This window comes from Typopeltis vanoorti, chromosome 19 (assembly GCF_054136105.1).
Source record: "Typopeltis vanoorti isolate ZY-2024b chromosome 19, IOZ_Tvanoo_1.0, whole genome shotgun sequence".
NCBI classification, from domain to species: Eukaryota; Metazoa; Arthropoda; class Arachnida; order Uropygi; family Thelyphonidae; genus Typopeltis; species Typopeltis vanoorti.
In genome coordinates this window covers 64,214,788-64,241,159 of record NC_143567.1, presented here as the reverse complement: position 1 = coordinate 64,241,159, position 26,372 = coordinate 64,214,788, and the positions used below count along the sequence as shown (strand labels likewise).

Here is a 26,372-nt window from a genome sequence, read left to right as displayed (position 1 = left end):
CACATTAAATATATCAAATGTGTATTAAAGACGCGATATATGAAAGACACGCATCATATTGAATAATTCAGCATTTGGGTTTCAAGGCGCTTTTAATGAAGCCATGTTTAACTGAAGTATTCATTCATCCTTCGAAAATCCTAACGTACTTCATTTCTAAAGTACAAATTCTTTTGATTCTTCGTAATTGTGAAGAAACTCAAATTGCAAATGCTAATGTATTTATATATATTTTAAAAGCAAAGTAGTCAACATCAAACCTAACTTCTAGACTTCTTTCTATATTTTTAAAGACATTTAACTGTAAAACGATGTTTACTTCGCCGAAACGGGCGAAGTAAACGATGTTTACTTCGCCCGTTTCGGCCGCTTTCTTTCCATCTGAAGAAGTAATACTAAAAGGATAACACAGACATACTAAAATCGTGACTTATCTAGTTTGATTCAAATTTACCATGGTAGTATTATTAGTATTACTTATTTCCATAAATCTTTACTGTAGTAAAAATTACGTATCATTAATGGACTTGGAATGTCATACAGAGAATATCTTCACAGCTGAATTATTTGTGGATTATTTATTGTTATGTAGTATTACAAAAAGCGTATTTCAGGAATTTTGAATTATGTGATTTAAGCATTTTTTTTTCAAAGTTTGTAGAGCATGCTTCTTCAACAGAGTTGCTTCCATCAGATTAAGAGAATCGTCTGATTCTACAAGTTGCTGAAAAATAGAGTTAATTAATAGTAGCAATAACTAAATACTCCAAAACCAAATTGACATGATAACACAATCACCGTTTTTCAAGGATAAAACATAAAACATTTAAAATTTGGTGTACAAGGGATGGGGGGGGTGGAGTTGGAAAGTTCTGATAAACACCCAGAACAAAAATTAATTAATTTTGTCTTCTTATGTATCATAAAAGAAAAAGAATAAATTATTACAATTTGATGAAACATGGTGGCTAAAGGGTTTTAAGATATGTGCTTTATTCTGGTTATATCAGTTGCTTTAATATCATCATCTGTTCTAGGTGTTTATCAGTTTCGTGTTCCCCCCAACCCTTCGTATGTATTAAATACTACAACGTACAATTTATATGTCACCAAACAAGCTCTAGTATAGCCTAATACAGTAATGTGATACTCAGTTGTATATAATAGAGTGATACTTTTTATCTTTCTCCAAAGCGTTGAAATAAACTCCCGAAACTGTGGTATTTTAATGATTCATAGAGTGTAAAAATGTCACCGAAGCATTTATTGAATATTTTTATAACATCTGTTTTGATTGGTATGCTTGTATATATAAATATAGCTCGAAACGTATGCTAAATCCTACTCCTGACGAAAAACAATTGTACTTGCCCAACACCTTCTTTCTCCACAACTTTTAATAATGTTTCCCAATAATTCAATAAGACTTTCGCGAAGGTTTAGTAGTTGCATCGTTGTTTAGCGAATATTGTCTTTGTGTTAGAAACATTCCAAGAATTATGAAAAGTCAAACATAGTAAGAAAAAGACAAAGAGTAAAAGCAATATTGATTTTTTTTGAAAATATAATTTATTATATTCAGTTTTGTATACAATCATACTCTTTTATGTTTTCTTTAAATTAATCTTAAAGAGATCATGTCTTCCTGTAGTATAATTCCGATAATGATTCGTCTTTCAAAGCAATATTAATAAGGAACCTTAATACTTGCTTACAAGAAGAAGACCATAATAGAACTAATTCTCCATTCAAGGTTTCCCATTTGGTTTTAATATTTGATGATCGTGACGTCATTAATTACATAAATAATGTACTTTAACTTACTATAGATTTACTTATATATTTAATATAGGCTTACGTATAGATAGATAATATTCTTATCTATCTCTAATTGTCGTTTGCAAATCGATTGTAAAAGGCTGTAAAAGACCGATTGTAAAACTGACAATTGGTGTGATGATCATCCTTTGAAATTTTGATCCTGAATACATGGTGGTGAATAATACTAAATATCACTACCCGACAAGTATCGTAAGTCGTGGAACTTACATCATTAGGGTTCAAGATTTGTATAAAAATAACAAATAAAAAAGCTAGAAAAATAATTACAGATGATGTTTCATGAACGTCAACAGTCCAATACATATAAACAGGGTGACAAAAACACGTTGGATTAATTAATTAATGAATGCAGACCAAACATGGTGAAGGAGTAAACCTTGGTTTAATTCTTGGAGTATTTCGGTAGCTTCTTCAAATTTTTTATGAAACAGTTATGACCAATATACATCGTTTCTGATTTTTGCCAAACTACTTGGTGGCCTAAAATTCCCTCGCTTCCTTGATAGAATTATAACTTAGATCTTTCCGACACAGTGAGATTTCTTCCCACCAGGAAAGAAATCTCACTGTGTCCTCCCGAATGCAATACAACGAATAAACAATAATTTTTTACCAGACGTTCCAAGAACGCCTCCTAGAACATCCAAGGAATGATGAACCAATATTTTAAATTAAAAATGAAACAATCAACGTAAAATGACGTTCGTTTTCAATTTCACTGAACATGTACATAACATTGCAGTTAAATCATATTTTATTAGTTTTTGCTCGCTTCTCTAATTCAGAGGAAAAAACTTTTTCGTTTAGTGTGTCTGAACTTGAATGTCATTCTATGTAAGATGCAAGTAACTTTCACTCGGCCTTCATTTTTTGCTCTACAATCCTTTATCATTACTTATCTTGCTGTAATCTTAAACCATAAGGATGTTGTCGATTTGTTTTGAATCTACTTTTAAATCTTGAAAGCAAATTAACGACTACGATAAGACATTCATGTTAAAAAGTTTTTTATTCAATCTGCCATCATTAATAAAAAAATGGCAAATAACTTTTATTCGGCCTTCATTTTTTGCTCTACAATCCTTTATCATTAATTATCTTGCTGTAATCTTAAACTATAAGGATGTTGTCGATTTTTTTGAATCTACTTTTAAACTTGAAAGCATAACGACTACGATAAGACATTCATGTTAAAAAGTTTTTTATTCAATCTGCCATCATTAATAAAAAAATGGCACAGAGATCTTTCATAACAGAGGCTAGTATAACTGAAGGAAGTAAAAAAGGTCCTCTGAAAATGTTCTTTGATTTGATGGAAAATAGGAAAGGCTTAATTTAATTACAAATTCCTGTTATTATCTTCTTCAAGGTACTCTCTTTGTCCTTTATACACCAAGGCCAGTGTTTATACTACATTCTGTCTAAGAACGGTTGAAGCACTGCCTTTAATAGTCAACAAAGTGACTTATAATGAAATAAAAACAAACCTATTGGTATCCAATTATACTGCTACTTGTGGTGTATCCTTCGTGATGAGTTCGGAATTTTTGCCATGGTGAGGTTGAATGTATCCTGAGTTTTCATCAGAACGATTTCTTGCCAATTTATGTATGACGTGTAATTTATGTAGTGTGATGTATGGTATCAACAAGAAACAATGACGTTTGTAAATCTCTAACAGATAAGAAAATGTGGAGAGAGCTGACGATTGCGCTGAGAGTGAAGTTGTATTAAATTGTATTAAACATATGGCGTATATGCATTTCACTAAAATGCACTGAGGACTGAGTGCAACTTAGATGAGTGAAGTCAATCAGAATGGATTCTAATGGCTCTTACTGCACTAAAATGTTGTATCAGATCAAATAATTGGAATAGAGTAGATAAGGTCATGGAATGTAACATGATAAAATTATAACTAATGTAATGATTACAGGATTAAGAAAGAACACTATTTATTAAATAAACGTATTCAAGAAATTTAATAATAACTTACCACGTCACAGTTTTACTTGCTGGGTATCAATTTTTTGAGTGCTATAAAAGCTATATGGAAAGATAAGTGTCATTAATATACACTGTTTGAAATGATACTGGTCTTTGTTTTTTGAAATAAACTTTACTGTAATTGTTATTATATTAGATTGTACACTTAAGTTAAACACTTGGAAATCTCCTCAAGATATCCAGCATAACATTGTCAGAAATCAAATTGATTATATACTGATAAATAAAAGATTCCACAGTAGTATAAAGAGTGCAAAGACTTATCCTGGAGCAGATATCTCATCAGACCACAATCCCATAGTTGCAGAAGTACGTCTTAGATTAAAATCAGCTAAAAAATCACAAAAGAAGAAAAAGAAAATTGATGTAGAAAAACTGAAAGACCCGAACATAAATAAAAGTGCCAAGACACAGCTTAACCTGCGATTACAACAGATTAACATAGAAGAAAATAAAAGTGTGGAATCTCTTTGGAATAGCTTAAAGAATGCCATCGTAACAAGTATTGAAGAAGTAGGTTGTGTGAATAATATAAAACAACAGGAATGGATGACAGATGAGATTCTTTCTCTTATTGATACAAGAAGAATGTACAAAAACAAAGACCTTGCCAGGTATACAGAAACACATAACATCATCAAGAAAAAAATAAAAGAAGCCAAGGAAAATTGGATGAAAAATTTATGTAGTACTGAAATTGAACTGCTTCAGAAGAAACATGATAATTTCAATCTGTATAAGAAAATCAACGAAATTTCTGGAAAACTGAGGAAAAAGCAAATAGTGTCTCTAAGAGACGAAAATGGAAAAATAGTTCTAGAAGAAGAGAATAAAGCACAGATTTGGATAAAATATGTAACAGAACTTTTCAATGATACTAGACAGAAGCCTATAAATATAAAAGATAACATTCAAGGACCAGCAATCATGAAATGCGAAATAGAGAACGCTATACGAGCAAGTAAAACAGGAAAAGCCAGTGGACCAGATGGTGTTCAAACAGAATTTCTAAAATTAATAGAACCAGATAACATCAAACTTCTTGAAAAACTATTTAATAAAATATATGAAAGTGATGAATTTCCATCAGATTGGCTCAAATCTACATTTATCACTGTCCCAAAGAAACCCAAAGCGAATTCCTGTGGTGACTTCCGACTTATTAGTCTAATGAGCCAAACATTAAAAATATTTTTGAAAGTAATTCAGAATCGTATTTATAGAAAAAGTGAAGAAACTCTAAGTGAAACACAATTCGGCTTTCGGAATGGTTTTGGTACTACAGAGGCCCTTTTCTGTACCCAAATATTGATACAAAAATGCATAGAAAAACAGAAATCTGTCTTTATGTGTTTCATAGATTTTGAAAAAGCATTCGACAAAGTCAGGCACACTAACTTAATAGAAGTCCTTCAACAAATAAGGCTAGACGAACAAGACATAAGACTAATAACAAATCTGTATTGGAATCAGTCAGCTACCGTTCAATTAGACAACATTACCACAAGTGATATTAACATCAAAAGAGGAGTGAGACAAGGATGTGTGCTCTCACCACAACTGTTCAACATATATGCAGAGGTAATCTTTAAAAAAGCATTGGAAGAATGTTTAGAAGGAATCACAATAAATGGAAAGATTGTTAACAACCTTCGATATGCAGATGACACCATGCTAATTGCAGATAATATTATGGATCTCCAAAAACTCATTGACAGAGTGTACATAGAAAGCCAAAGAATGGGAATAAATATAAACATCAACAAGACAAAATACATGATCATCAGCAAACATCCAGCCTCATCAATGAAACCGACACTCAATGGGAAAAATATTGATCAAGTGTCAAGATATAAATATCTTGGTTGCTGGCTTAATGAACGGTGGGATCCAGAAATAGATATAAAGACAAGGATTGAAGTTGCACGGCAGTCCTTCATGAAAATGAGAACACTATTCTGCAATAAACACCTAAACATGGAAGTCAGATGCCGAATGCTGAAATGCTACGTGTGGTCTATTCTGCTCTATGGAGTTGAAAGATGGACATTGAAGGCGACAACCATCAAGAAAATCGAAGCCTTTGAGATGTGGTTATACAGAAGAATGCTAAAGATATCATGGACAGAAAAAATTACCAATGAAGATGTCTTAAAATCCATTGGCAAAGCTAAACATCTTGTACAAATAATCAAGAAACGAAAAACATCATATCTTGGCCACATCATGAGAAACAGCAAATACCAACTTCTACAAACTATTTTGATAGGAAGAATTGGTGGCAAAGGAACTAGAGGAAGAAAAAGAATATCATGGTTTGACAACATCAAGACGTGGACAGGAAAGAGCAGTGCACAACTGCTCAGATTAGCACAAGAGCGCAGTTTGTTCGTCAAGATGGTCGCTGACCTTCGATAGAAGATAGCACAATAAGAAGAAGAAGTTAAACATATTTCTTTAACTACAAAAAAGAGAAAAACTTTCATTTAGAATTTGTTTTGTTTAAAAGCGACAGTGATCATTGTCAAACACAATTATAAAAATTAAACGAAATATTGAGACCCAAGAGGGCGACATAATGACAAAATCTAATAAAGGAAAAACATTTTCATATATAAAAAAAAATCAATATTTAACACTTGAAGAATTTTATATAGGTTTCCTAGTTATTGTCAATACATACGAATCAAAGAGAGATAAGCAAATTATAACAACACTTAAAATGTAAGCGCGTGACACAATATATGCTATTTATTGCAGGAAGATAGCTCTATCTGCATCTATTAGAATATAATTAATAAATGCATTTAAATAATTATTAATTAATGACACACAGGAATGAGGACTGTGACTTAGAATGACCCTAAAATTGTAAAATTTTAAGTCAATCGTTCTTGTTGAGGTTATCTCAGTGGATGTAGGCTTCACAACTTCCTTTCTATAATCTTTCAAGTATAAAATAACTCCGTGTAAGGTTTTATTTTTATTCCATTGAATTCTGTGTTTAATGGATGAAGTGTAGCTGTCTAAACCTGACTTATTAGAAGTAGAATATAACCTTAATATACTTCAAGACAAATGCGAACTAAACGACAGGTCTTTGCATCATAAGTAAGGCCACATGATCGTTTGTAAATAATCATGCGGTGATTTTGTAAATTTCAGGATGAGAAAGAGGAAGAGATCATTTATCTTTCAGAGAGTCTAAAATTTAGTTTAATTTTCTGGCTGTGTGGAAAAATTCTTATAAGTCAATAGGAAAGGTACTTGCTTGAAAATGACTAAGAAAGCTATCCGAAAATTCTATGTGCAGCAGTTGGCCGAAGGATTTAATGAAGGCTGTTCTCTCCCATCCATATCTCAACGAACTATACGCAGAATATTGAAGAGGTTCAGTATTGGCAGTCGCATTCCTATACGGACACCACTGAATTAAATAAATGTTTCTAATTAGATGGCCAGACCCAGTGAGGTATGTTGGTGCGATTATGCTTGAAGAAACTGATCAGGATAAGATCTTGGAGTTTTATCAAATAGCAAGTTAAAGTTCAAGGTCCATACAGCAAAGATTGTAAATACAATTCTGAGCATAATTGTAACGCTGAAACAAACCTTGACAAGCAAAGATAAGGAAATCACTGTGCCTCTTTACAAGGCCTCGATAAAACCTCACTTGGCCTATATTTTGCGGTCATCTTCCTTGAAGATGTTGATATAGTGAAGGGAGTGCGAAGGACAGTGTAAAATTTCCTACTGATGAAAACACGCTAGCCTGGTAGGATGGTCACAGGTATTGAGGTTATGATGGCGGCGATCCTAATCGTAAGCTAAAGTACTTGAGAAACTTGTGTTTCTAAAGCATTAAAAATAGCGTTTCTAGAGTAATAAAAGTGACGTTTATGACGTTACTTAGTACCTATATAAACATATTTGTCAAAATGAGTAATTTTAAATTAGGCCCTTTTTCCATAGTTTAATACTAGTTTTAACTGCGTAAAATTAAGTATTAAATTAAGTTTTTATACTTAATTTAATACTAGTTTTAAAACATGCCATCTTACTTTCCTCTGAAGATATCTCAGCAGAAAGATTACTTTATTCAACAAAGGTCAAGCGCCCTGAATAAACGAAGAAACCAGCAGATAATAGGATTAATTAGAAGAAGCTATATATGCAGGCGAAAGTCAGTGATGATACGTCATACAAGACTTTAGGTGAGACAATATTAGATTAGGCCACTCAGCTTAAATCAGGCTAGGTTCGTGGAATGATTGTATCATGATTATATCAATACAGTGAAAGGCAGAGACGGATACAGTGAAGTTTTTTATTTATTCATTTTTGCTTATGTTATGATAGAAAATACAGTTTATGAATGACCACCGGCAAGTGGGAATAGAAGCCGTGAGTTTATATAACTTTAAGGAATTTATTAGGGAATTGCTGGCTGGAGGAGTACTTAATTAAATTTGATTCATAATGATTATCTAACTTGCTGCGTTAGATATTCGGTGTTTTTTTACGTCATTTTAGTATTTAAGTAACATTAAAAAGAAAAAAATGGAATTCGTCGAGTTCCTACCATTGCAATCCTACCAGGAACATTGTCGTGGACAGAGTGGAGGGAATAGAGGGTATTTCAATAATGATGAGAGTTATGGTTCTGATGATGCGTTGCTGTTAGAAGGGCAACCCAAGGCAGACAGCTCTCAGCGAAGAGACCGTGCTAACAGTGTTTCACTCCCAGTCTTAATGCTGAAAAGCAAGAACAATTCGAAGAAATCCATACCATATCAGATGATCACAGACTGAGTTAAGCTATACGACCCAGCTCTGGTTTCTGGGCAACCAGAAGGAAGCTGAAAATATAGCCATCAAATGTTTTTACTAATGAACACCAGAAAAACTGAGTTTTAAAAGGTGTATGCACACGATTTGAAAACAAACTGTTTTTAAATTATGTACATACGATAACAGAATGAAGTCTTATGGACCAAAAGAATTTTATTGTCAACAACAAAATATTTACAGAACCCAACTTTCAATGGAAAATAGGGAACAACAGTTCCAGTGGCAACCAATCATCAGGATATTGCAGTAGCGATCTTTGAAATCAAACTCAGCGATCATCAAGCTAATGAATTGCCAAATGATGAATTTCGATGAATTGCCATTCATCGAAATATTGAAATTCATTGAAATTCATCGAACGAAGAATGCTTTATTCACCACACTAAAATTCGTCGCAAATGTAATTGATCAAAAAACAATTCACCAATAATTTTTCGATGAGTTCTTTGATAATTCATCGAAATATTAATTTTCTTTAAAACTATTGTTTTAAAGTGTGCGATAAGAATATCTAATTTCACCCAAGACTTATACAAATACGTAGGCGATCGTTGAGAAATTATAACTGTTTTGTTGTTCTTTTTTACAACATTATTCTGTAAGCGTGCTGCAACTTCATTGTGAAGATAGTGATTTATCTCTAAACAAAAAAAGTTCGCTTTACCTAATTCTTTCAGAACAACAATGAACAGATTGAAATTAAACCTAATATTAATTACAAAATTTGTAATTAATGTTAGGTTTAAACTAAAACCTGTTCGAACTAAAACTGAACCACACAGATTTCTTGTGCGTTTTACAAATTCCGACGTTTGCGCTTCCATTAAGTCAAATTGTTATTGCATTATAAAATATCGACAAATTGTTCCTTCGTCGCTTCGAATATAGGTTAACTGAAAACTGGAACATTTCGAAAGATTTTTGAAAAGGCTCAAATACCAAATGTGAGTAAAATTCATCACATTGAACACACAAACACCATATAAATGGTGTTCACCAGAAGTCACCATACTAATACTACCATTACTGATAATAACAATGGAGCCTCCTGTCAGTATAAACGAAGCTCTTTAAATACAAAGGCCTGAGTTCGAATTCGGTCCGTGACGTGAAGAATTTTTATCAGCCTTCTTCAACTGAAGGTGAGTTATTCGGTCTCATATGAAGATGGCAGGGTTTTACTCCCGGAAACTCGGGCATTTCATACTCCAATCTGGTTCACATGTTCACGAATATAAAACACTTACATGATAAAGAAGACAATGGGAAACCATCTTGTTCTCTAATTATTTCCCAGTAAATTAGCATTTCTATCCCAACAATAATTTGTTACATAATCCCTTCTAGATTGTGCAAAACACGCATAAAGTAAACGAAACTCGTACACTGACTGAAAGTAATATCCCTCAAAAATTGTGATGGGAATATCATGTTAAGCTTCAGTTACATTACAAGTTAATCCATTAAAGACTTCAGTTCTTTTTGATTCATTTCACTTCGCTCCACACACGTCTTATAATTCATTTTTCAATGAACTGTACATTCGGTTTTTTGTACTTTCGGCGAATTGTATTTTTTCGATGAATTGTTGGATTTCGACCAATTGCCTTTCGATAAAGTGTTTTCGATAAATTACGTTTTCAATAAATTGCCTTTCGATTAATTGTCGTTCGATAAAGTGTCTTTCGATGAATTGTTTTCGGTGAATTTTCTGGATGCCACAGATATGCAGTGTGAACTGAAGTTGGCAATGTTGGAACTGATGAACATTGCGTATGGGCTGGAAAAGCTACCCGACGTTAAAAGCTCTTCATAAAGGTAGACGAAAACTGCTTTTATTAGATGCCAGTGTGGCAATACACATAATCACAAATGAAAATTGAAATGAAACAAGCAATCTATACATAGCGACTTGTATCATCACAATGAAGCTTGGTAGGAAACTGAAAGATCAGAAACCGAATATAAAGCAGTCGGCACCATTGAAAATCCGGTAGAAACGAAAAGTTAACAAAAAGCATGACGATCATACAATTTAAAGAAGAACAGCAAAACAAATAGTCAATAATGGCTAACTTGTAGATGTTAGAATTCGGCATGAAATTTTCCATTTATCTATATTTTTTTCAACATTCTTTGCTGCTATATCTGTCTGTTGTTTAGAAGCAAACAATTCGCATATGAATTTCTAAAAAAATAGCATTACAATTCACTATTTGCTGTATATAAATAATGTAAAATTATATGTAAATTCGAAACAGCAAATAGACTCATTACAGACACGATTCATAACGAAGAGTGGTCAGGACACCAAAATCAAATTTCTTTGGAATAAGTGTGTAATTTTTATATATTCAACGAGAAAAAATGATATTAACGTTTTTAGAAGAAATGTATGAAATCAAATTCAACAAATGAATGCTATACAGACCTACAAATATTCGAAGCCAGTGAAATAACAAGCAGCAGCCGAATATATAAAAAAAAAACTGAGGAAGATTCCGAGAATACAATTGAATGGATTAAACTCAATTAGAACAATGAGCTATGAGACTCTTGAGCTATACATGGGATCCGATACAGATTTGAAAGGGTCATTGGACAAAAGACCTTCCAGAAATTAGAGTGCAAAACTCGAAAAATTATGACTATGCATTATGTATTAGATCCAGTGGATTACATTACATTCTGCAAGCGGGATAAACGGTTATAAAGTTTTTGTGTCGCTTTCAGAAGAAAATAATTATAAAAACTATATCGATAATGACGTTAAGCAAATGCTCCGAGTCATTTCACAATGTCTTCCCAAAGTAATACATTGGATTACAAAAAAAAATCCCTTTGCGAATAAAGGCCATTAGTAGATTTATTTAACAAGTACTGAGTCTTGTATTATCGGAACTTTTTCGACTTCTTTCTTCAACCTGGATTTCGAATCAGTCACTGGAAGCGATAAGTAGGATTTTTATCCAGAAACTCTTTTTTCATCCCTTAGCTCAAGAAACTCTACGTAGAACTCACATTATTTCAGACAGAAATATATTCAGAGTTGGGTACCACCAAATGGCGCAAGTTGTCGTCGGCCATCTTGAGCGAATGGTCTTCATCTAGTTACAGTATCACCGATTGACTAAGTCAGCCACACCGATTGGTGTGACTACCGCTAATAGATGCGAGGCACTGAAAACAAATTGATAAAAACAAGACAAGAATGTGGCTACAATATGAATATACAACAAGAAAGAAACATAAGCATTTATTCTAAATATAAAGAAAGACGCAATTAAAGCAAACCTTGAGAACATCAGAAATTAATAAAGTAACCAATAATATATTATTAATTGGCCGAGTGCCTAGCGTATCCACTCTCCAGCCAATAGGCTGCGTGTTCGAATCCCGCTGTGGGCATGGATGTTTGTGATTGTCTGCTGAAATACTAATGGTGGTGATGGGCGGTAGATGGCGTTTGTGTAGTTGTGGTTAGAATGAGCTGTAGAGTAGGCTCCCTCCCTCCCTCGATGAGTTTATGGACTCCCTGGAAGTGTTATATAATGATAATTATCTACATGGCAGCACACTTTTTTTTTCCTTATTAGCGCTTTGTTATGCTTCATTTGTTTAATACTAATAAATTTAATTGTCAGTAGTTATAATTAGTATAATATATTTATACTTGGAAACCTTGGAATATTTTTGTAGCTTAATCTTTTTTCTTTTCCAGTTCATTGTGAATAAATACAATTGACGTTTCCTGAATTACATTCAGAAATTATGTATCAAAAGCGCTTTAGTCTCAGTTATATGAATACTCAATTCATTTGTTGAAAGATCAATTATTAATTAAACTGACTCGAAAAGGTAATGAATCTTGTTTCAATATCATTCTTCAATTTTGATTACTTTGAATAAATAATTCAATTTATAAATGGAATCTGAAATAGTTATTTTAAAATCTATGCAAATAATATATTAATTAATATAAAAAAATATATTAATTTCCAATAAGAAAGAAAGGATCCCAATTAATATAACATTTTTTCAGCATTTCTTACCGTCCATTAACTTATTTTGAAGCTGCATACTCCTATGGCCTACGATTTCGGCTATCTTTTGAATTGGGTCATTACAGACTTCCACAAACATTTCAATCAACCATACTGGAAATCGCATTGCGAATTTGCAAGCTGTAGTGATCTGTATAAAAACGGGTAAAAAACAAATATATATATATTTGCATACTGATCTTTAACAAATATGTATACAAGCAGATATTCTGAAGTCTTATTACAGTAATTTTTCCAAATATATATCGAATCTGAGCACATAATATCATAATTGTGTGATAAAGAGATACATAATGTGTGAACGTAGTTATTAGTTTATATAAATATAAAACTTCTACTTTCGAAGTAGATATTTTAATGGAATATCCCATAACTATATTTTTGAAGAGGTACTGAAAATCTTATTTGCTATTTGCAAGAAGTTACACTTTCCTTTGTTCGGTCAAGATGATTGTAGAAACAAGACAAAGATGTTCTATGAATAGTTTGTACGGAGTGTTTTTCCCTTGAATTACTGCCAAACTAATTAAAGTAAGGACGGCGTATTTTATGTATTTTAATCTGGTATATGCTCCAAAAGCGTCACTAATTTTGAGTGATGTAAAATTCATGTAAAACCCACAACCCACTTTTCTTTGAGATCGGCTAACTCACCATTAAGTTTAAAATATCTAATAAATGTTCTTTGTATGTCCGATACAAGGAATCTTTATTCTGGATTCGAACCAAATCGCCCTCTCTCTCTCTCTCTCTCTCTCTCTCTCTCTCTCTCTCTCTCTCACACACACACACACACACACACACACACACACACACACACACACACACACACACACACACACACACACACACACACACACACACACACACACACACACACACACACACACACACACACACACACACACACACACACACACATTCTATCTACCAATACTTGTCCGACATCCTTGTTATTTGAAGATATTGAATTGTGAACATTCCAAAGTTGTTAATAACCTAAAAACCAGTGTACACATAGCAGGAAGCAGTATTTCATCGCAGTATTTGAATGCAGGTGGTATGGCAACACTAAGTGAAATCATGACTCTGAGAAATGCGTCATCGTGGGCTGCCATAGTGTTGGCATGTCCTAAAGTGCCATTGTTGCTCAACTAGAGCATCCAAAATCAGCAGATGTCGATGTATTCAGCAAATGGAGACGATCTGGCATCATTTGTGCAAGAAAACACCCATGACGGCCACCCAAAATGACTGACTGGGATAGTAGGGTGTTGAAATGGGTGGCATGCAAAAACCAGCTACGATCGGCATAGAACATCTGTGATGAGTTTTAGCACCGTTGCACCGTTGTGAGTACTAATGCTACATGAAAAGAACTTCATTTACTGGGTTTCCACGGAAGAGCAACGGCACAGAAGTCAAACATCACAACAACGAACAAGGTGCTCGTCTGGCTTGGTGCAAAGAGCGTGGGAACGGGATAATTCACTAGTGGAAAACGGTACTCTGGAGCAATGAATCAAGATTCACCTGTTTCCAGTCTGATGGCAGGGTGTGGATGTAGAGGCAGCCAAGCCAAGTGAACGATTGTTATACCCACAGTAAAGTTTGATGGTGGAAAGATAATGTTGTGGGGGGCATTAAGCTGGTTTGGAGTGGAACCGCTGGTCGTTGTCTATGGTTCCATGAAGGCAGCTTGGTACTTTGATATTCTGGATTAGCAGGTGCTGCCTACAGTGTGGAGTTTTTATGGATCGGATCCGTGTTACTATCAAGACAACAATGCAACATGCCACAAATCTCCAACTGTAATGGGATGGTATGAAATTTATGAAAAGATGTGTGCTAAACGATTGCCCTATCCTGTACAGAGTCCTGACCTCAATCCCATCGAACACCTGTGGGAGAATTGGATTGGCGATTGAAGTCCAAAAGTCCAAGCAATACCTCGTCTTTCTGTCGCTGAACTTGTGTTGCTTTGATGATTCTTCATATTCTACTATATATATATATATATATATATATATATATATATATATATATATATATATATATATATATATATATATATATATATATATATATAGAGAGAGAGAGAGAGAGAGAGAGAGAGAGAGAGAGATCATGCTGTTAGTCTTGTCAAATGAAAATAAGTTAGCCGGTTGCATACGGCGGTACGGTGGGTGGATATCCAAGGAGGATTGGCTGCTTTGGCAGCCCCCTTTTCATTAGGAGACGAAGCCCAGAAACTCGAGAACACGCGGAATTAATTATATTCAACTGGCTTCATAATCCTATTTGACATGGCAGCAATTCCAAACAACTCAACCCTCTGTTTCCAAAGCCCACGTCATTTGAGGATGAATAAAATTAATATTTCAAGTCTGTAATTAAACTATAGAGACAGGCAACCAAACGCTTATCAGAAATGTGCACCAAACCAATTACCAACATTGGTGGCTTTACCCGAGTAACCGGTGTTTACCTCTTTCTCTTTATGTAAAGTCTTTATTTTATTATTTTATTAACAAAGATTAGAAACTGAGTATCACTGGAGAAAAAAAGGATACGGTTATGAGTAAGTTAAAAGAAGAAAGTTACTATTTGAGAAATGCATACAAGAAGCAATAGAAATACTCTTACATTATTCAGAAAATCTTCTTCTTCTTCTTCTTCTTCTTCTTCTTCTTCTTCTGCAGCTTCTCCCACTTAAGTGGGGTCACTGTTTGTTATGAGTCTCCTCCACACCTTCCTGTCTTGGGCTGTCACCACATCCAAGTTCTTCATCTTCAAGTCCTCTTCTACCAGCTCCCTCCATCTCTTCTTTGGCCGCCCACGCTTCCGCCTTCCTTGCACATCCATCTGCATGACCCTTCTTCCCACATATTCGTCCTCCCTCCTCATCACATTACCAAACCATCTCAACCTTGCCTCCTGTATTTTCGCTCCTAAGTTCGTAACTTTCACTGTTCCCCTGACATAGTCATTTCTCAGATGATCCTTTCTGGTCACACCGCACATCCACCTAAGCATTCTCATCTCTGCTACTTTTATCCTGCTAATGTTATTTTTCCTCAGGGCCACAGTTTCTATAGCATATGTCATAGCTGGCCTCACTACTGTCCTATAAATTTTGCCTTTCAGATTGATCGGCACCCTCTTATCGCATAACACTCCAGCCATCTCCCTCCAGTTTCTCCAACCTGCTTGTATCCTGCATCCCACTTCCTTCTCAGCTCCTCCATCTTCTTCCACTGTTGAACCTAAGTATCTAAAGTCTCTCACCTTCCTGATGACATTTCCTTCCAGCTCCAGATCTGTCTCCTGGCCACCGCCCACTACACAACACATATACTGTCTTACTTCTGCTCGTTATTCGGAAAATACTGATTTAAAACGCCATCTCTTCTATGAATCAGAAGACGAAATGAGTTGCAACTGTAAATTAATAGAACAAATCCTGCATGATAGCAGCTTTCCTGAAAAAATCCATCAAGTAACCCAGAGGTGCAAAAACCAATCATTGAAACTTCAACGATTTTTTTTTTTTTTTTTTTTTTTTGCAGTGACCAGTTCAGATAATCGCTTAATGATATTTTAGGAAGATTTTTATAATTCTTCCCAGAAAACTTCCTTGTCTTACAGCACATCAGTGTCTTACGTACTCAAGCGAAAGACTAAACATGGTAACTTTTGGATCCATGGATAACCAGAAAGAAAAGTATAATTTAATTAATTAATTAATTAATAAGTTAAAAATTACAAACCCGTATTCTACAATAATATTAATTCTTTTCAGAAACCTTGATTTAAATGTTAATAAAAAAATTCAAGTATTAAAACACGTGGAAAACACGCGTGCAATGAGTTTGCGATTTGAAATCGGTATTCCAGCGCCACAAGGCTCGCATTGTACACTCATGGTTGCAAGAGTATATCCAAGCATTCCGTGTGCTCCCTGGTCGCCGAATTCTTCTGATCTGAATACAATCGAACACCTGTCAGATCACGTGGAAGAAGAATCCACTGTCGATGCTAGTTTCTTACAATAGCATCACGATGTAAGCAGTTGTCCAAAGGAAGTCCAACATGCTACTAGGTACTTGATCATAAGGTCATACTGTTTGGGCTAATGAATGATTGAGCCAAATTATGACACGTTTCTATTTGATATTGATAATGATAATATTTCACTGCCTTTTTACCACTGTCTGGTTACACGCAAGATATAAATTATCATTCTGTGTGTATCTTAAAAGTTAAGCTTATTATGTTTCAATAATTTCATTTGCTGGATAGGATTCGAATGAAACCCACCTTGCCCGTACACATTTGCGAGTCATGCGCACCTAAAGTGAAAGTTTCATAACGGCTGCTGATTCAGCGGTTATTCCGACAATTATAGAAGGATACTAGTGGCTGAATGCTCTCCTAGTAGTCAGCTGTTCAAAATTCAGTAAATTTCAGTAACTTTAACTTTTTTATAAACTTTTTTTAGATTAGTGTGCTACGTATACTTCTATCATTGTTCATACTATTCTCTTGGGTTACTGTTTGCAACTAATTGATGAATTGTAACATTCCAAAATTATTACAGATAACTTTTCTAAATAAAACCTACATTGTCCACCACTTCTGTCATCAGTTTCGTACTAGCTTCACTGGTATCCTCTACTATTTTTTGCAGACGAATGACAAACTCTTCAAATGTCCTCGCCCAAGTCTCAATCATATTTTTATAGATTCTAGATTCAAATAAGAAAATTTGGAATAAGATTTATGCAGTTATAAAAATATAAAAGAATTGCAAAAAACATATTTCAATGATATACAATACTGATTATAGGAATATAACTTTACACTTAACTACCTTTAAAACAGTTTAATGTTAATGATGTAATAGAGTAGTTGAACAGGAATGACAATATTAATCTCACTCTCGTATTAGGTAACTATGCATTCAAAAACAACACCGAAAGACAGACAGACAGAGAGAGAGATTATAGAAAAGAAAACTATGAAATACCACGTAGGCCATATCAAATAACTTTTTTATTATGTGAATATTTCGTGTTATGTATTAGAAAACATGATCAGTATAACTAGCGACAACAATAGGAATGAATTAAAAAAAAAAACAGTAGTGCGCATGATTAAATTAGAATCCCTCTATGTATACAGTCACGTGCTCATGGATTACAATCTACTGGGCTGAAATTAAAATAACTTAAATTAAATTAAAATATAGCAGACAAATTATTGAATACAATTGAGGATAACAATTTCCCACTTTTGAATAGTGAGACAGTCATTTCGATTAAGATTAGGTCTATGAAGTAAGGCTTGAGCAGTTTCTTTATGTATCCGTTTATGTTTATATGTGGATCAATGTAATAACTTAGCGTTTTGCCATTGAATCTTATGGTTAGCATTTTTGATTCCATGTTGTGCAAGGCCAGATTTATGAGGTTTGATTAGGCGGATGTGATCTTGATGTTCACAAATGTGTTCATGTATAGCTCTTCCTGTTTGTCCGTAGTCGACAAGTTACGCGAACACGATACTTCGTATACGCTAGGTAACATTTTTCGTGTGAGTTGAAAAAGGTAGCAAGTTGTGAATTTGGTCGATGGGTTTACAAGTAACAGTTAATTGATATTTTTTCATAATTTTTGCCACACGTTCAGAGATGTCTTTAATATACGGAATGGGAGTCCTTTGGCTTCTTCTTGTCTGGGTTGATTGGTAGAAGAGTGGTTAATTATTTTTTAGGTTGTTATTGGATTGTATCCATTTTTGTAAAACTGTTTCTTTGATAATTTCCAATTCCTGTTTTAGGGTTTCTTCAGAAGAACAAATCTTGTGCGCTTTGGATACTAAAGTATTTATGATGCCACATTTTTGAGATGGTTGGGGAGCTGATGTATTGTGAATATAATGACCTGAAAAAGTTGGTTTCGTTTCCTGTTGACGTTTCTTTTTCTAGTGTGAACTTGATACTAGGATGCTGCCACTGACAGCAAATCGTGGGATGAACAATTCACAGAAAAATTATTATAAGATATGTGAAGTGAAGCGAAGTGTATTTATCAAAAAGAACTGCAGTTTTTATTGGATTAAATTATAATTGCGGTTAAAGCTTAACATGTTATTCCCCTTATGCGCTGCTTGGAAAGTGGTCAACGAACACCATAATTTGAGGAACATACAGCCATGACGCCCACTTTAATAAGATGTACGATCTCCTTTCCCTTTCCCTGCGATGAATGCAGCAGTTCTACGGGACATACTTTCCACAAGCGTACAATAGCGATCAGTGATAATGTTTTACCATTCTCCTGTAGGTATGTAATGTGGTCTTGGACTCTTGTGGGGTGGACATACCTTGACCTCACCTGAACTCCAGTTTATCCCACATATGTTCAAAACGGTTGAGAGCAGGGCTCTGTGGAGTGGAGTGGAGTGGAGTGGAGTGGAGTGGAGTGGAGTGGAGTGGAGTGGAGTGACGTTTAGTGTTTAGTGAGTGTAGTGAATGTTTTGTGCAGATTCGTGTTCGAGTCGATGTCCAGAACCCGCCATTCAACGTGTCGGTCGCCGAATGGCGGTTTTTACATATCATCCTACGGTGGCTTTCAATGAGTAGTAGGTCATCCACTACGGATATCACTTGCTGTAGACTCCCTGTATTTCCATCTTAATATGGTAACACTGGTTTTTGACCTGGGATGGCTTAATTGGATACCATATTGCAATCCTATCTGTTCAATTTGCCGAACATATAAGACTGCAATATGGCTTCCTATCACAACGCCTCTTTCAATCTCCGTTAGTTCTATTTTCGCAGGTATTTCGCCCGTAAACAGTTGCATTATCTTGGGAGCATCATAATCTCCAATTCATACCGACTACAAACACGTCACTCGTTACAGGGCACAATGTATCTTCCCACAAGTGTGTCTGTTGACTTTTTCGCAAGCAACGCATATGTTATGTAGCCGTGTGTGGCACTTTTTTTCGAGGAGGAATATTTTCTTCAGTCAGTATATGCTTTCCGTGTTATTTATGTGTATTTGACAGAATCTGGAAAAGATTATGTAAAAAATGTTTCTCGAGACGAAAGTGGGAAAAAGAGCCACTGATAGCGAATGAGCAGGAGATATATAAGGAATTGAGTAAACTTGATGTTACGAAGGCCGTAGGATTTGATCGTATATCACCGTCTTGAAGGGATGTTCAAAGGAGCTAACAACAGCGTTAACTTTCCTTTTTTAACACGAGTCAGATTTATCCATGTCCCAAAGGAGTATCCTCTGATAGATTGCTACATCACAAGCGAGTAATTAAACTGGAACAGATGTTTTTGAATAGTAGATTAGTGCGCTGGAGAATATATGTCTGATAGGCATCAGCAAGTTGAGTCTGTTGGCGCGATATCCCAGAAGCGGAAACACAATAGTGGTGTGCGTCAAGGGTCTGTTTGGTTGTCATTGATGTTGAATTTGTATATAAATGATATTGGAAAATCTTGAATGATGATGTACAGTTACTTGCAGATGATGCCAAGTTGGGAAGAACGATGAGGAGTACAATGGATGTTGTACGTTGTAGCCTTTAAGTGGACTCAAAGCAAAGCTAGTGTATGAGACAATTTAACACATCTTCTGTTGACAAGACCGTATAAAGTTTCTTCGTACGCTATACAGGACTCCAACGCAGGTCTTTCCACCCAAGTGACTTCATTGATACAGAATTTTGCATTTATAGGAAGATGAAATGCGCGAACGAAAGTACAGAGCACAAAATATGCAGGAGCGGGACGAAAATATAAAAGAGGAAACCACCCTCTGTGACACATTTGTAAACAACCTATGAAGAAAAAGCCGGTCCAGTCGCATACGCTGGAAGGTAGGCTTGGACCATAAGACGGTAGATTAGTAACAAACCTTCTATAGAGATCGAAGATATGACCTGAAAATCTCAAGAATGACCACATGAGTTACTTCAAAAGCTTTCGATCACTGGCATTGATAGTATGATTGCAGACTTTTGTTTTTATCTTTCTCTCTGTCTCTCTGATTTTTTTTTTTTTTTGGATTTTTTTAGGGTAGGCTGAATTTAGACAGCCTCCGTAATGTCGGATAGGTGTTAATTCTGAAATAAATTACCAGCGGCGTTGAGGAATATTATACGAACCAACAGCTCAATTGACTAGTAAACGTCTTGGTGTTCTAACCATCAAGTGTCGTTTCTCCGCTGTGATTTCTTTCTGATGAAAGAAATCACAGCGGAGACATATAGACATTTATTTTTGGTTTAGATGGAAATAATTTGGCCGTCCACGCAATAGTTAAAGAAGATGAAGTGTTTTCCTTGAGTAACGTCAGAGAGATGGAAGTTGTATCCCGTAGCCTGGATATGCGCTATGTATTTCCGCTATAAAGAAAGATGAGATGAGATTTCCACTGTTGTATGAGCGGGCAAGTTTATTCATTTGGTCTTTTCAAATACGGAAAACAAGAGCAGAAGAGCAGAATCATAATCATACTATGAGGAGGTAAAGAAATCATTAAGCTCATTCTAATTAGCATCATTACATTGGATTTGCTGATAGTAGATTGATATTTATTGCGTGCTTCCACACAAGCTGAGTATGAAGTTGGGTTCTTAATATAAGTCATCTGCGGTAAGTCATTTTATTTTGAATCATAGCTTGGCAAATGGACGGTAAAATCGGGTTAGATTCCCGTCAGTGACGTGACGAAGCTTCATCTGGTCTCTTTTGAACTAACCGGTTAACCTGTGAGTTAACCGGTCTTATACGGTGTTAGAGGGTTTTCGTCCCTCATACTTAAAAGTCCCTCATTGAAGGGTCCCTGAAACCGGTCCTAAGGGGATGGATGGAGAAAACTGGGGGGGAAACCCTACACGACAAAGAAACAATTAACTACTTGTTGCTGAAAGAAAGACGATAATCTAATTTGATTGCATTACATCAGGAAGTCAGTCATTTATCAAGCCGCAAATATGACAAAGCTGAATCCCACTGTGCTCAGTGAGAGGATGCATGCTTAGCAAATGCATCCTCTGCCAATTGCAGAGGATGCATTTACTAAAAATGATATCTCACTTTCTTTAACGATACTTTAATTCATTAATTCAAAATTACTTACTTGTCAAGTATATCGATACGCTTTATTTCACTTCCATCTCCAACTGAGGCTTCCCCTATAAGAAATAGATTAGCGATGTATTAAAATCGTTAATATTGTTGACACTAAAGTTCTATGTGATAAAATATACAAAGAAATATTTTACTTACGGTGGAGAGAAGAGGCAGTGGAAATACCAAGAAGGCAAAGCAAAATGAGGAATTTCATGGCTACAAAATGAAAACAAAAAGCCAATGAATTTGGTTAAATGGTCGGCTGTTGATTAAATAAATATTTTTATGTTTTACGGGTAGAAGTGTCAGGTTATTCTTTATCCATATTAGACTAATTATTTGATTTATAGGGATTAATCACTTAATGCCAATAAATAGAGTCTCCATTCATCTATGCAGTTTTATAGCATTCTTGAAATTAATTTAATAAATTTATTTCAATTTTTTTCGTACTTTCATACTCGTCGATGGATGCATTCAACCTGTTGTCACAAAAAAATAATATGCTTTTAAGAACTGGTACCTAGTTTATTTTTATTGTAAAACTAATATAAAATAACACTTGATACGTGGGCTTAATAGAAGATATGGCAGCAGTCTGATGCACTTCTATTTTATAATCATATTTTATGTAGGTATTGATATCTGAATCACGATGTGAAAAAGCATCTATTGCTGCTTTATCAATTATATCCTTTTCAGGGCAATTCTTATACTTGTTACAAACAAGAAATGTGATCATGCTAAATATGTATGCTAAATTAATATCATACTTCCGTTCAGTTTAGTAAAGAAAGTGAACGAAATTTCACATTTTATAAACTATTTGATGAGGAAATACATATGAAAAAGACAGTACGAAAACGACTGTAATTTTTCTGTGAGTCTGAAAGATGAACGAATTTTTCTTAAACGATTTTTGACATTTTTAATTTCATAACTTTTATTTAAAAAAACAAACAAACAAACTCGGAAACAGTAAACAATGTCACAATTTTGGGGATCGATTTTTTTTTTATTATTATATCTCACACTAAGGAACCGTTATCAATCTACGGCACATTAGTATTATGTGCTTAGTAAGGATTTTTATTATTATTTTAATTAGTTGTTTATTTTTCTAGTTATTTTTAACATAATCCTGTACGTTTCTCTAGAAACTAAACAGAACTTTTTCAAATCATTCTTCAACCTAACAGCAACCAGGAATATCTAAGGCCACGGCTGGACTCGATCCCTAGAATCTTGGCTGGAGAGAGAGAGGGTACAACAAATCATTAAATGTTGAATTAAGAATCCTCAAAACCAAATTTAACCATTTTCTAATTGCAAAAATAATGAAATATTTTTTCCTGAAATATTTTCCACGTCTCTGCCTTAAATAAATACAATTAATCAATTAATTAATTTAAATAAATACATTTTTTAAATTAATGTAATAAATTTATTTCAATTCCTTCGTAATTTTATATTCAACCGATAGGGAGAAATTATTCAGTAGTGATCGACTTAGCTTATTAAATCTTACAATAAAAATCTAAATTAATACTGGTAATTTATACGAAAATGAATAATTTATTGAATGTGTTAAATTTTGCCCATGTAACAGAGGCATCTTGAGTATGAAATAACAGAATAACAGATGCACCTCATGACATAATGAATAGGGATGTGTGAAATGTTTCAAATCCTGATTTCAGACCACAGGGATATGACTCGGCAACAGTGCGTTGAAATAGCCAAACAATCTAATAAAGACACAAGAAAAGATAGTGAGCGCGTGCAGTCTTAAGAGAGAGAGAGAGAGACAGTCCTCCAGTTATAAACATGAATCTATACTGAAGTGCATAAGCATTAATAAATCAATATTTCTGCGATATATAAGTCAACAGTACTGACACATTATACATTAATAAAAGATTTTAGCTTAAAGATTAAAAAAGACTTTAGTGGAAACTGTCGGGAATTTTCCATAAATTGCAAATTGTTGAATTCATAACTGTGAACACTATCTACTTCGAGCCACCTGGAAATAAAACTCTCTCCCAAGACCGGAGTTGTTTCATAAAATCTCTCATTATTGTTAAGTTTCATTTAAATCTAATTAATGTTATGAAGCCCGATTAATCCTAGCTGTACATTGTCTTCAGGGGTATAATATCGGGCCGATTTATCTATTTTGCTGCAGTCAAATCTTTTCAACTTCAGCTGAAAAGGTTCTCGTATTCAGGAAAAGATTGGAGGCCATGTTTTTTCCGAATCAATTATTTCACTATTTAACTAACTCAGGAGTGTTTCAGAAGAATCGTTATGGAGCCTTCCAAGTTGTAATACTTGCCTTTATTATCCCTTTAAGGTAATTTTATTTAAAAAATATTTATTAAAGTTATAAAAGATACTGAATAAATTAAAACGAAAGCTAAAGTGCCTCTTTCTTAAAACAGTAAATATCTCTATAATGGTGTACTGCGTGGCTATTTTCAGGGAGAATTGCTTAATAAGCGAATTTATACTTCTTTGTTATAGAAAATAATCTATTTTTAAGAACTGGTACATAGTTTATTTTTATTGGAAATCTAGTATAGAATTTTACCTGATACGTGGGCTTTATACAAGATGTGCCAGGAGTCTGATACGTAGGCTTAATAGAAGATATGACAGCAGTCTGATGCACTTCCTTTTATAATCATATCTTACGTAGGGCTTGATATCTGTTTCACAATGTGAAAAAGGACATCTGTTGCTACTTTCTCAATATCCTTCTTTGGGCCATTCTTATACTTATTACAAACACGAACGCGATCATATGTATGTTAAATTAATACCATAAGTGGTAAAAAACTTAACTGCACTTTCACATTTCATAAACGTTTTGATAAAGAAATACGTATGAAGAAGGATACACGAAAAAAAAAAAAGAGAGAATCACAAGAGGATGGGAAATATTTCCGTGAGTTTGAACCGTGGATGAGAAAAATGAATGTATGTGTCTAACTGTGAACCCTTTTTTGACATTTTTAATTTCATAATTTTTATTTGGAAAGAAAATTGGAAACATCTGTAAACAATGTCATAATTTTGAGACCAACTGTTTCGTTTATTTCTTCTTTTTTTTTGTTCTGATTTTTTGGGAACTTGGGCTCTTCATCAGTGAATGCTTGAAGAAAGAGGACTGACTGTTTGCCTGTATTCGAAATGTTAGTTAGGGATGCATGAATTCTCCCTACTCTACTGTTGGAAATAAAATATGTGAGAGGGTTTGCTTTTATTTATTAATTTTTTTTAAACAGGACCATTCTGTGAGATATGAGTTGGGATCATCCCTCATTAAATGCTTCGGTCAATTGCTGCACACAGCAAGTTCTGTTGGTACTTACAATCCTTCTCAGACGACCGCGATCTCGTTCCTGACAAGCTTTCTTAGGACCAAAGTTATGCTTCTTAATTTTTCCACTGATTAAATACTCGAAATATTTTTACACCCTTTGAGAAACCAGTCAGCTTTGTTGTTTTCAAAATCATGACTCTCCCAAAGATCCTTTGTTTCTTCCATTGTAATCAACAAACACTGTTGACGATTACTGATCAGCAACATTCTTAAATAGTTGCGAAGAACACTTGGTGAGTCACGTGTCCAAGTATTTTGAACATATGGTACGTAAAGGACGTTTACGTATATCTGCATAAAGGTTTCCCATTCAGTAGTTGGTAGGCGTATTTTAAAAAACGCTACCAAATGCAAAATATCTGTATAATCATGACTGGACTTAATCAGTGACTGGGATTATAACATGACATAAAATTAGCGTTAAATTAGATGGTTAGGAGAAAACATCATATGACAATGAAGTTGGTTCTGACTGAAAGCGGTGGTCAGTCCTCAAAACCATCACTAATTTCATCTTTCTCAACCACTTCCTGGAAGATTTCACTCACTTGACGAGACATCCATGGTGACAGTTACGAGTATCTTTGACATATAGAGCGATCCATGCGTATTCGTGTGTATCAATCAAGAATACACATCGGTAATCCAATGGTGGTACGAGTCATGTTATCGTTTTTGTCCCTCAATTCAACAAACTATTTTTCTATATACCAAATCTTTACTTTATGGGCAGCCGGTTCAGTATCTCGAACAGGGAATGGAATTTAATGCACAGAATCAAATCCAACCGGTTTCTCCTTTTAAAACGATTTCCCCAAATCCAGTTAGAAACAATTATGAAACATTTTTATCATCAATAATCATGCACTGGAATATAGGATTATTCTATTTATTCTCAATTGTTATACCTATTTACTACAAGCAATGTTGGTTGGTATGTATTTCTAATATTACTCATCACATCTCTCCAAAAATCTATACTTAAATTAATCTTTATCGCCAGAGAGAGAGAGACCCGAGCAAATTAACCAAGGAAAAACTATGCTCTTTCTAT

The 26,372-nt window shown here is 34.4% G+C and overlaps 1 protein-coding gene across 1 annotated transcript; it reads right to left on the bottom strand.

The window, feature by feature from the left end:
• Nucleotides 1-557: 557 nt before the first annotated feature.
• LOC150096186 (uncharacterized) lies at nt 558-24,589 on the bottom strand. Its single transcript, XM_090409483.1, has 7 exons — nt 24,524-24,589; nt 22,087-22,146; nt 21,938-21,992; nt 17,389-17,512; nt 12,753-12,894; nt 3,839-3,888; nt 558-724 (listed from the first exon to the last, which is right to left on the bottom strand). The coding sequence occupies exons 2-6, from the start codon at nt 22,142-22,144 to the stop codon at nt 3,851-3,853; spliced, it is 417 nt and encodes a 138-aa protein (XP_090265609.1). The 5' UTR covers nt 22,145-22,146; nt 24,524-24,589; the 3' UTR covers nt 558-724; nt 3,839-3,850.
• Between the last annotated feature and the right edge of the window lie 1,783 nt (nt 24,590-26,372).

What these genes read in the sequence shown, in the direction of transcription:
- LOC150096186 (XM_090409483.1), bottom strand. Translation starts at nt 22,144, where the DNA reads ATGAAATTCCTCATTTTGCTTTGCCTTCTTGGTATTTCCACTGCCTCT. An exon ending in CGTATCGATATACTTGACAA is followed by an intron (nt 17,513 to 21,937) that starts GTAAGTAATTTT and finishes ATTTGAATCTAG; the next exon opens with AATCTATAAAAATATGATTG. An exon ending in TGACAGAAGTGGTGGACAAT is followed by an intron (nt 12,895 to 17,388) that starts GTAGGTTTTATT and finishes GTTTTTATACAG; the next exon opens with ATCACTACAGCTTGCAAATT.